General features: G+C 24.4%; 6 protein-coding genes across 6 annotated transcripts; 3 read left to right on the forward strand and 3 right to left on the reverse strand.

The window, feature by feature from the left end:
* Positions 1-2,076: 2,076 nt before the first annotated feature.
* ENU1_077770 (hypothetical protein) lies at positions 2,077-2,709 on the reverse strand (the record flags this gene model as incomplete). Its single annotated transcript, XM_008858593.1, has 1 exon — positions 2,077-2,709. One exon carries the CDS (start codon positions 2,707-2,709, stop codon positions 2,077-2,079), a length of 633 nt encoding a protein of 210 aa, XP_008856815.1.
* Positions 2,710-2,933: 224 nt separating this feature from the next.
* ENU1_077780 (hypothetical protein) lies at positions 2,934-4,529 on the forward strand (the record flags this gene model as incomplete). Its single annotated transcript, XM_008858594.1, has 1 exon — positions 2,934-4,529. The coding sequence occupies one exon, from the start codon at positions 2,934-2,936 to the stop codon at positions 4,527-4,529; it is 1,596 nt and encodes a 531-aa protein (XP_008856816.1).
* Positions 4,530-4,634: 105 nt separating this feature from the next.
* ENU1_077790 (hypothetical protein) lies at positions 4,635-5,060 on the forward strand (the record flags this gene model as incomplete). The annotated part of the gene is made up of 1 exon (XM_008858595.1): positions 4,635-5,060. One exon carries the CDS (start codon positions 4,635-4,637, stop codon positions 5,058-5,060), a length of 426 nt encoding a protein of 141 aa, XP_008856817.1.
* A 75-nt stretch (positions 5,061-5,135) lies between these two features.
* On the reverse strand, positions 5,136-5,744 carry ENU1_077800 (Rho family GTPase; the record flags this gene model as incomplete). Its single annotated transcript, XM_008858596.1, has 1 exon — positions 5,136-5,744. One exon carries the CDS (start codon positions 5,742-5,744, stop codon positions 5,136-5,138), a length of 609 nt encoding a protein of 202 aa, XP_008856818.1.
* Positions 5,745-7,679: 1,935 nt separating this feature from the next.
* ENU1_077810 (RNA recognition motif domain containing protein) lies at positions 7,680-8,682 on the forward strand (the record flags this gene model as incomplete). The annotated part of the gene is made up of 1 exon (XM_008858597.1): positions 7,680-8,682. The coding sequence occupies one exon, from the start codon at positions 7,680-7,682 to the stop codon at positions 8,667-8,669; it is 990 nt and encodes a 329-aa protein (XP_008856819.1). The 3' UTR covers positions 8,670-8,682.
* A 38-nt stretch (positions 8,683-8,720) lies between these two features.
* Positions 8,721-10,859, reverse strand: ENU1_077820 (hypothetical protein; the record flags this gene model as incomplete). Its single annotated transcript, XM_008858598.1, has 1 exon — positions 8,721-10,859. One exon carries the CDS (start codon positions 10,857-10,859, stop codon positions 8,721-8,723), a length of 2,139 nt encoding a protein of 712 aa, XP_008856820.1.
* Positions 10,860-11,364: the final 505 nt, after the last annotated feature.

The following is an 11,364-nucleotide window of genomic DNA, read 5'->3' on the forward strand; positions in this document are numbered from 1 at the left end:
TTTCTTAATCTCTCTTCTTCTTCTTTTCTTTTTCTTTCAGCCTCCTCAGCTTCTCTCTTTAATCTTTCTTCAGTCTCTTTTAATTCCTTTTCAGATGGGTCTTCAACAATTTCAGTTAACCATGGGTAAAACCACCAATCATGGACTTGTGCTTTACTAACAAAGTCATGTTCACGAGTTCCGATAATTTCTTCTTCTCTGATATTCTTTCCAGAGTCGTAACTTCTCACAACATAATGCCATGTATAATGTTTTGGAGCTTCATAATTATAATTTCCAACCCAATAATGACCTTCAGTCCATGTTAATGGGACTTCTTTACCATCATCAAATACAACGAATAATACTTGATCAGGAACAGTGACATAATGAATTTTAAATGAAATACTCATCTTTTCTTTGTTATATAATCTACTTCTAGGTCTCACTTTAAATACCCCTTCCACGTTTGTCTACGTTTTTCTGAAGCCCTTTCTTCATCCCAGCCTTTTTCGCTATACTTTTTACGATGAAGCAAAGAATTTTCTAACACCAAGTTTAGCAATCAAATAAAGTTGGACTGCATCCTTAAATTGGTTTTACCAAAAAGAAGAAATTGTCTATTTATTAATAAGAAAAAGCAGTTTTATTGATTTTTAATAATATTTTAGCTTTTTAACATAAAGATAAAGGTCTTTATTTTCTTAAAAAAAAGGAATTATCTAAAAATACTTTCTTATTTAAAATCTAAAATTAGAATAGTATTTTGAGTAAAAAGGGTTAATAGATTGGTGAAACAGTACAATCTATTATATTTGAGAATGTACTTATCCTAAATGTTTTGATTCTTGGTACTATTTATGGTTAAAAATAAGTAATTTCTCGTAGTATGTTCTGTTATTTTATTTTTATGTTATTCTTTATTAATTCTTTATTAGTGTTTAAGTAATTGGTTTATTAAACATTTCATTTGTTAAATTCTTCATTCTTTATGAATATTTTTAGAATGACTCTGTTATGGGTAGAAATGAATCAATTTCTTTTTGAAGGATTAAAGTCCTTTATAAAATAAATACTAAAGTTATAGTATTTAGTGGTTCTATAGTAAGGGTTTTTGAGAGACTCTTTTCAGGTAGTTCTTCATTTTTTTCTTCAATACTATTTCATTAAACTCTACACTTAAATTGGATTTTATAAAAATTTTAATGTGTTTATTGATATATTAAAACTATTTCTATTGTTATTTCACTGATTGGATATGTTTTATCATAAAATTATTAAAGAATTTTGTTGAGAGAATATTTCCAATTAGTATAATGTGTTAGTGTTAAAGTATGAAGTAATACTAAGTCAATTTCTAATGAGAAAAGCATGGTTTTTAATATTTTTTGGATTGAGTCTATATAAATTCTAATACTATTTAATTAATTTTTCAGATTAATTTCTATTATTAAAGTATAAATTTGGTTTAATGTTTAGATAAATACTTTTTTAAATTCATTGACTAATCTTACTCATGTTATTAAAATCAAATTTGGGTTTGGTATTTTTTTTATTAGACACCAATCTTTTTTTCTTAATGACTTTAAGACATTACGCATAATAAGTTATTTCACTGCTGTGTATTATTTGACTCTTAACCAGTATAAAAACTTATATTACATAAATCAGTTGTTATAGTTTTTATAATTTCAATAATTTCTTATGAGTAAATAATTATATCATTGTTATTGTAAGTTCAAGGATAATCATTACGTCATACTTTAATATCCTAAAAAAGACAAGCATAACTTTTTTAAAAAATATTTCATCATTGATTCACTCTCTAAAAATAAATTGAATAATATTTGTATTTTTATTTTCTTTGGAACAAAATAATTCGTATTGTTTAATCTTTGTTATAACTTTTTATTAAAAGAATAATTAAATTTATGAATGTATATACTTTTCTTAAAATAACATGTCTCATCTCTTTTCAGTTTATTTTTTAACTTGTTATAGTTCTGATTTATAAGACAAACAATAGTTATAACACAAAATGAAAAGTACATTTAAAAAGATAGAATTGATTATTTTGTTGCTCTAGTTTTCTTTTCATTACTTTGTAAAACAGATATACTTATTATGTTCAACATCATCTAATAATTCTTCTTCTGTCATCCCCCATCTATAGCAGTAATATGGGACTGCTCTCCATAAAGTTACTCGTCTTCTATGTCCTTTTCTTAACTTTTCAATTCTTTTTTTTATGGTTCTTCTTATTTCTTGTTTTGTACATATTTTATTTTGATTTCTTTCTCTTTCTTTTGTAGTGCCTTCATTACTTCTTTCTTTATCCAACTTCCAGATTGAATCTAATTCATATTCACTAGTATCTGATACTATTTCTTCTTTAGAAGTACTTGACTCAGATTTTTTAAGAATAGGAGAGATGTTTAGAGTATGACTATCTAATTGAACTAAAACTGGTTCCACTATAGTTGGCTTAGAGATAAAGTTCATTCTCCTTGGCTGAGTATAGTCTTCATGGAGCCGACTCCTTGGAGGTTTTTTAGGAGTAATTTCTTCCACACGTTTCTTCCGTTCATCAATTCTAGTTTTACCAAATATATCCTCTGAATCACCGTTAAGCAAGGAAGAAGCAAGTGAAGTAGAAGTTGTTGAACCACTTTGTAAAAGTGATCCAATTAAAATTTTAGGGTTAAAACTAATTTTTTCATACCTCTTCATTACTTACGTTGAGATAATTCTCTTGTGAATGTTAGTCTTATAATATATGTTGGTTTCTTTTCTTTTCAAATTGTCAGATAAGAAAGTTGTGACAATAAGATTATTCTCTGCATCTTAAAATTTTATTTAAACTTAGACTTACCAATACCACAACAATGCATTTAAACCTAGAAAAATTTTATTTGTCTATAGTTATTCGTTATGTTTATACGACCACTACTGTCATGGATTTAATGCTTGTAAATAAAAAGTGTTATGAAGCAGTACTTTTTATTAAAACAAATCCATTAATTCTTCCTACAAAAGAGAATAGAGATGTTTTTTATCAATTTAAAGCTGTTGACTCTTTTTGGAAAGAGTTAACAATATACCCTAACTTACAAACTGTTAATATATTATCTGATTTCATTCAACATTGTTCAAATGAATTAAGAAGGTTTGATCAAATACGAATAGTTGAGTCATTAGACACAGATTTTAGTAGAAATAATTGGATTTGGTCAAGAGTAATAGAATTAAATGTAATTGTTAAAGAAATTCCAATTGATATATCACAATTTCATTTTTTAAAAAAGTGTAGAATAGAAATGGAGATAAAAGAGCCATGGAAAAAGTGTTTTGGAGATGAAACACAGAAACTTGAGTTATTAAGAATAAAAAGTTCAATAGAATCAGTTGATATGACATTTATTCCATTATTATTATTAAAGTATAATAAATTTGAACATTGTGTTATTCAAGTTATGGGTGGAAGTATTTCAACAAATGAAATATTATGTACGTTGCTTCAATATAAACGAGATTTTTATAGAAATAAAGATAGAAATAATATAAGAACATTTGAAATATGTTGTGATTATTGGAATGGAAATGATTGTATTATTCTTCCATATGAAAATAAGTGGACGTTCTGGGATTGTGGTATTTCTTCATTTAAAGAAGTATTTAATCAATACTTACCATTTAACCCATTTTTCTTTTCTCAAAAGAAACAACAAATTGAATTTAAAACTGAATGGGATATTAATAATATAATAATTAATAAACCATTAAAATTTATTTTTTCAAGTCAATTTAATTGGTATAAAAGTGAATTAAATAAAACATGTATTAACCAAATTATTGAAGAAAAAATTATTGATGTTTGTAAAAAGACAAAAAATGGAAATGAAAGTAAACGATTTCAAACAATAACATCAAATTCAAAAAATATTTTGATTCAAAATAGTAAAATTAATATTAAAGACAAGTCATTGTATTATTTAAAAATGGAACATTCAATTATTTCATCTTTTCTTTATCTTCCAAACTTAAAAATATTAGAAATTGATTACTTACCAACTTCTTTAGATGGTCTTAATATATCTTGCCTTATTCTGAATAATTGTCAAGATATTAACTGGAATCAACTTTCTTATTTATCTTCTCTTCGTACATTAGAAATTTATAACTTTAATTCAAATGATAATTTACTAATAAATAAAATATCTGAGCTTCAAACATTAAGATTAGACCATGTTGTTTGTGAAAGAATTATATTTCCTAATAGTATTAAACAAATATTTATGTATAAAGTTAATAACCATTCAGCTATTATTGACTTATCTGAGGTTCAATTAGAAATATTAAGAATAGTTCATTGCGATTCTTTAAAATTAAAAATTAATTACATTAATATGTTTCAGTGTTATCATTCATTGATTAAAACAAAAGGGAATTTGACTGATAAATCATTTGGATCTATTCAAATTATTCAGAGTGAGTGTTGTATTGATATATTACAAAAAAAGATTAATTCTATTTATCCAATAATGAATTAGTTAATTTTGATATTATTAATAAGAAGTTTTTTTTAAAGACTCAAGAATGAATAATGGAATATTTTAAATACCTAATCTCATCTTTCTCATTTATATGATTAAAATATGGATTTAAATGAAACTTTAAATAAACTCACAGTGAATGGATTAGTATTTTTGTTATTATTATACACTAATGGAAGAATTAATTTTAAATTAATTAATGGGAAATATGAAATTGATTATATCATTATTAAAGATAGAATATATAACGAAGACTTGTTATATCTTAATGGATTAAAATATATTAAAAAAGAATTTGGTTCATGTTCTAAAACTTCAAAAATATATCTTATTAGAAGAGTATATGTTGTTATGGGTCTTATTGATTTGTTAGATTCTTTTAATTTCAAATGTGAAATATTTCCTAAATTTTCACTTGAAGGAATAATTTTATATGATATATATTCTATAGAAACACCATCACACGAAATAATAACAACTGAAATACTCTGGCGTCTAGGAAGAGAATTATTAAATCATATTGTCTAAGTGTTTATTAAATTGAACTTTCTGTTTTTTTAAAAAAAAAGAATAAACATTAACAAAAACAATGCATTATATTAATTAGAGAAGACTACATTTATGCTTATTTGTCTCCTTTTTTGATGATTTTGAAAAGAGAGAATCTTTGTAGTTAACTCCTGCACGAATTGCTTCCTTAAAAACATTCACTAAGTTCGATTGAGTTAAGGCTGAACATTCCATAAATTTTATTGCACCCATTTTTTGAGCCATCTCTTGTCCTTCATTGAGAGAAATAAGTTCAATTCCCTTGTTTTTAATAATCTGTTGTTGTTCATAATCATCTCTAATATCTGATTTTGTTCCAATTAATAAAAATGGAGTATCAGGGCAATGTGTTCTAATCTCTTTTACCCATTTTCCTTCTACATTTTCATAAGAAGCCTTTGACATGATTGAATAACATATTAAAAAAACATCAGTTGAAGGATATGACAATGGTCTTAATCTATCATATTCTTCTTGTCCTGCTGTATCCCATATTCCAAGATTAATTTTATTATCATCAACAACAACAGTAGCATTGTAATTCTCAAATACTGTTGGAATATATTCATTTGGAAATGCATTGGTTGTATATGAAATAAGCATACAAGTCTTTCCTACAGCTCCATCTCCTATTATAACAAGTTTTATTGGTTTAATAGACATTTTTGATTAATGAAAATAATTTGTTAGACTTCAGTTTAAATATTCTATTAAAAACGGGAAAAATTAAAAATAGAAGTTTCCCGTTTTTATTTGAGTTAAACTATTATTAAACTGTTAAGGTTTTTTTGATTTATTAATATTCTCTGTGTTTAATCTTTGAGTTAATCAAAAGTTTATGGAATAATTATTAATAAAACCCCTTTTTCTTTTAATGTTGTATTTTTTTGTGTTTTAATAACTTATTATTGGCTATCAAGTATTTCTTTTTTTTTTAATTATATTTAATTTCATTCAAATTTACTTTGAGTTATGATTCATAACAATGTTTTATAAAAATGTTAAATTTAACATCAGTTTCTTTGTTTATGTTTTATACTCATAGTTATAATCAATAAAAGAAAGTTAAATAGAATAATAGTCATATAACAGAACCATTCAAAGAGTTGTTCCTTCAAGTTAATTAAACAAATAGGTAAATCCTCTACTAATTTAATGAAAAGTTATAGAATACAGTTGTATTCTCAAGTTTATAAGGTTCCTCTTTAATTTAATGGGATTTTCATCAATATAAATTTGGTTGTTCAATATTTTTTATAAAATGATATTTCATAAATATTATCTAACTTCTCTTTATTAGAATCTTCAGAGAAATTTTTATTGAAATTGAGTCATTATAATCTACCAACAGATTTAAAATGAAAAATATCCAAAAATTATATATCATCACCATAATATTTTCTTCATTATAAAAAGTTTTAGACAAAGAATTTCTTTTTTTGTAGAATATAAACCAAAATCACATTGTATACTTATTAAAAGGTTTAAAGAAAAAAACATTATTCTGTGCAAATCATATATACAACATATACAATCAATATTGTTGAATATAACATTAAATATTTGAAAGAAAATCAACCAAGAAATAAACAACCAAGAAGATTTAGAAGAATGAATGATATAGCAATAATGTGTAAAAGAATGTTAAAAGTAATAGAAGGAAAATGGGTTAATAAAAGAGAAATAAAAAAAAGAAAAAAATGAATAAGAAAATATGAGTTATTTATGATGATAATAAAGATAGTGTCAATAAGAAACAGAAAATATTAATATCAACAAAAAATGAAATTAGAATAAAAATGATAATATAATAAATAAATTGAAAAAGGAGAGTATGAAGAAATAAGCAGTGAAAAGAAAAAGAATAATAGACAACAAAAAGTAAATTCAGTCTAAAATAAAATGAAAATAGAGAGAGTTAAATAAACACAAAAAAGAAATGAATAAATGAGGTAAAACTACACAAATAATAAATAAGAAAGAAATAAAGAAAAATATAAAAAAACAATGAAATAGAGTAATAAATGAAATAACTTTGATGATGACATTTGAAGAAAAGAAATAGATATATAAGAAAAAGAAGAAAGACAATAAAATAAACTAAATAGTAATTTCAGTCAATGGCATTGTAAATAAAGAATATATTAAAACAATTAAAGAATTAGAAAAATGAAATTAACAATCTAAAATAAGTTAGACATTTGTCATTAGGAGCAAGAATGATGTCATGGAACATTTTTCTATAAAAATAAAAAATATCCAATAAGATTACTAGACAATGATGAAGGTGTGTGACTAGTCTTGGATGAACAAAGAACAATAGAAATTAATTCTATTAATACTTCATTAATTATTTTATGATTTTTTGATATTTGTTTATACTCTATTTTCGTTTTATATAACAACATTTAATTTTTAATAATATTAAAAACATTCACAAGTTTTATTAATTAAATAAAAAATAAAATTAATTAAATGACAAATTTATTTTTTTATTACCAAATGAATATCAAAACTTTGCAAACACAATAAAACAAATATACAATAAATAAGTATTAACACTAAAAAAATAATTAAAAAAGAATTAAAGAATATAAAATGGAAATAGAACAACACATCCCTTATTTTCTCATTCCTTACATTAAAGAACGTGAAGACATTGATAAAGTTGTGGTTATTGGTAACGTTACTCCTAAAGTGACTTTAGATGATTTGTACTCAATTTTTGAGAATTTTGGTATTATTCTTGATTTAAAACAAATTAAAACAATTACCCATCCAATTCTTTGTGGGTATTACTACATTCTTTATGAAGAAAAAGATAGTACAGAAACATGTAAATACATTGAAAAAGCTGAACTTGGTGATTTACCTTTATCTGTTTTTTTAATGGAAAAACCCGAAGATATAAAAAAAGTTGAGGAGATTTTTAAGAATGAAGACAATGAAACAACAAACTCAAAGAATAACTTTAATTCTGAAAGTAAGGCTTCAACAAAGTTAAGAAAAACAATTTGTGTTCGTAATATTGGAAATGCTTCTGATGATAAAATTCAAAAATACTTTGAAAAGTGTGGAAATATTAACTTAATGGAATTTAATACTGGAGAAACTACTATTAGACAAGTTACTATCGAATTTGAAACTGAAGAGGCTGCATTACGAGCATTACAAATGGATGGTTCAAGTTTTAATGATCATCCTATTAGAGTTGTTCTTTCAAATAAAGTAATTAAATCAAAGAATGAACATAAACCAATTGTTACTAAGAAAGAAAGTGCATTAGTTGATGATTTATTAGCTTCATTAGAAAAGAAAACTATGATGAAAATAGACAACTGCAATGAAAAAGTAAAGGATTATAACAGTTATTATAATGAAAGAAGGAAAAGTCGTTCTAGGTCACGTTCAAGAGGAAGAAGTAATCATAATGACACGTATAGAGATAGATATTCTAGGAGTGAAAGAGATTATTATAGGGACAGAAGTTATGAAGATAAAAGAAGATTGAGATATGATCGTTATGACAGAAGAAATGATAGAGACCAAAGACATTCAAGAGACTATTATTATTATTTTTTTATTTAACTTTTTTTCCTAAAAACTAAAGTACTCTAATACTTATAATAATAAATTTAATTAAAGTACGAAAATAATCAATACAATAATCATGAAATGAGTTTTGTGAATAAAAACATTGTTTATACCACTTGAAGTAGTTTCACTTGTTGAAGTTTCTTGACTAGAAGGGTCTTCAGGATCAATTATATCATGAAATCCATCTGGTTGAACAATTGGACATGATTGCAAAATACATCTCTTAGTATCAAAATCAAAAAGATATCCATAATCACAATAAGTTGGAACACATTTTGTTGACCAAAACCCATTGTCATCACATTCATAACCACCATGTGCATGTGGTATTTTGATTTTAGAGTCACAGTTTGTTGTTTTCTTTACAAGTCTTTTATTCTTTGGATTACATCTAGTCTTATATTTTTCAATAATAGTAAGAGTAGATTCAATGAAAGCAGAATAATCATTAGAAGAAAACGAAAATATATCAACTCTTTCATCAACAATATCAGGGAGAAATTCTCTTGGAATTGTTTCATTGTAATTATAATTAAATCTAAAAGTTTCAAAGAAACTCAAACTAAGACCATATCCATAACCAATAAATGGGTCTGAACTTTTTCCAAGATATTCATTCAAAAACAAAACAGTTGTTGGTGATTGACCAACTTCAAATTCGTCAATATTTCCATTTGGGTCTCCTCCAAATCCAGTAATAATAGCACTTCCTCTTTCTTTTAATCCTTTTGTAAAAATTGAACATCCAGAAAAACAAAATGAGTCAGTGTAAACAACAATATCTGTTGGTTTTCTTTGATTATTAATAAATCTTTCTATTATTTCACCATTTTCATCTATAAGAGATGGCTGAATTATTTTATGTTCATTATTTCCATAGTTAATTATCCTAGGATTCATATACCAATCACCTAATACATCTACATTTGTTTTTTCTCTAGGCTGACAATTAGGAGGATTCTTAATTGATTTTGCTTCTACTTGTTTCATGACTTTTTCAGTAAAATTACTTATTCTGGCACTAACAATCAAATTAACGTCATCATGAGGTGCAAAGATTTTTTCAATGTTTTGGGCATATGTGACATATCCCCCTCCATTCAATGGAAGAATAATTTGAATTGGATATGAATTTTCATCAAACAAATTAATGCATTGTTTAATCACAAGTTGATAATTCTGCCAATCATCATCAGGAGCAAAACTTGTTAATACAAAAGTATTTATTTTCTTTGTGGTATTAACAGAACAACTGACCATTTTGTCATTTGAAACATACCCAAGATCTTCATTTTTCTTTAGTTTATTGTAACCTCTGGAAAGAGAATCAAATACATCTTCTGGTAATAATATGTTTCCAATACCTGAAGTATATAATCCATCAACCTTTTTTCTGGCTCTTTTGGACATAGAAGAGCGGTTAATTCGAAGAATAAAATATGAAATAACATCCTTTTCTCCATTTTCCCATTCAATTTCAAATTTCGTATTTAAATAAGATTTAGGTAATGGGGTTCTACCAATAGACCCAAATGTAAATGACTTTTGTGCATTCGTGAATCGAGCATGAGGACATTTTAAAGGAACAAATAAGTCAGCAAATCTTCTAATAACATAGAATGGGTCTTTTCCATTAATATATTTAACCACAATATCTTGATTTCTTACAATAGAAATAGGAATTGACTCATTGAATGGATCAGTTAGAGATTGTGGAAGTAAGTACATTTGTTTTGTATTTGATATTGATACTTTAAATGGAAGTGAATAATAAAAGTCAAAGAATAATGCATTTGGTTTTCCCTGTTCTGGTCTAATAAAAAAATTTAAATGACTATCACCAGTTGAAATAATAATTTTTTGAATATCAACCAAAAAATCATAAAGACAAGATGTATTGATATTGATATTTTTCAATTCTGTATCAATATCAACTGATTTATAATAAGTTCTTGAAAAACTAGGTTGAGGAGGTGCTTTTAATATATCTTTATAAACATATGCTTCAAAGTATGTATGTAATAAATCAACTAATATTTTATTTTCTGAAATTGTTGTTGAAACAGAATTTAAACAATTAAATGATTCATTAATTGATTTGTATGAATAATTTTTAAATTCATCACATGTTTGTGATGAAGAAATTAAAATAAAGAGACAAAGAATAATGTTCATTCTCATAAGAACTTAAATTTTTATATTTAAAAGTTGAAAAACTAAAATCAATTTTTGAATTTTTCCTTAAAGACAAGCTATTTTAAGAAGTTTCTTTGTAATTTAAATGTTAAAAACAGGAAATAACTCTTTATTTGGATAATGTAACATCGAAAATTTATTAATATGTACTATAAATATGGTTTGGTATTAATTAAAATAATAAATTTTAGTTAATTTGGTTAAAATAAATTCAATTTCGTTAAATTTACAAAATAAATAATATGTTTAATGTTATGATAAAAATGGTTATTATTTATTGATGAAATGTAAATAACTAAATAACTGTCTAAAAGTATAGTGTTACTTTAAAATTCATTATTTTTTTAATTTAATGGAATTTAATATTAAATTAGTTATTGATAAATCAATAACTAATTAGAAAATAAAACAACACTCATTAAATAATCAAATGTATAATAAACTTAGAATTAAAATATTTCATTCATCAAACGTTATAAAATAGAATGAA

The sequence above is a fragment of the Entamoeba nuttalli genome, assembly GCF_000257125.1.
Source record: "Entamoeba nuttalli P19 unplaced genomic scaffold asmbl_3698, whole genome shotgun sequence".
Lineage (NCBI taxonomy): Eukaryota > Evosea > Mastigamoebida > Endamoebidae > Entamoeba > Entamoeba nuttalli.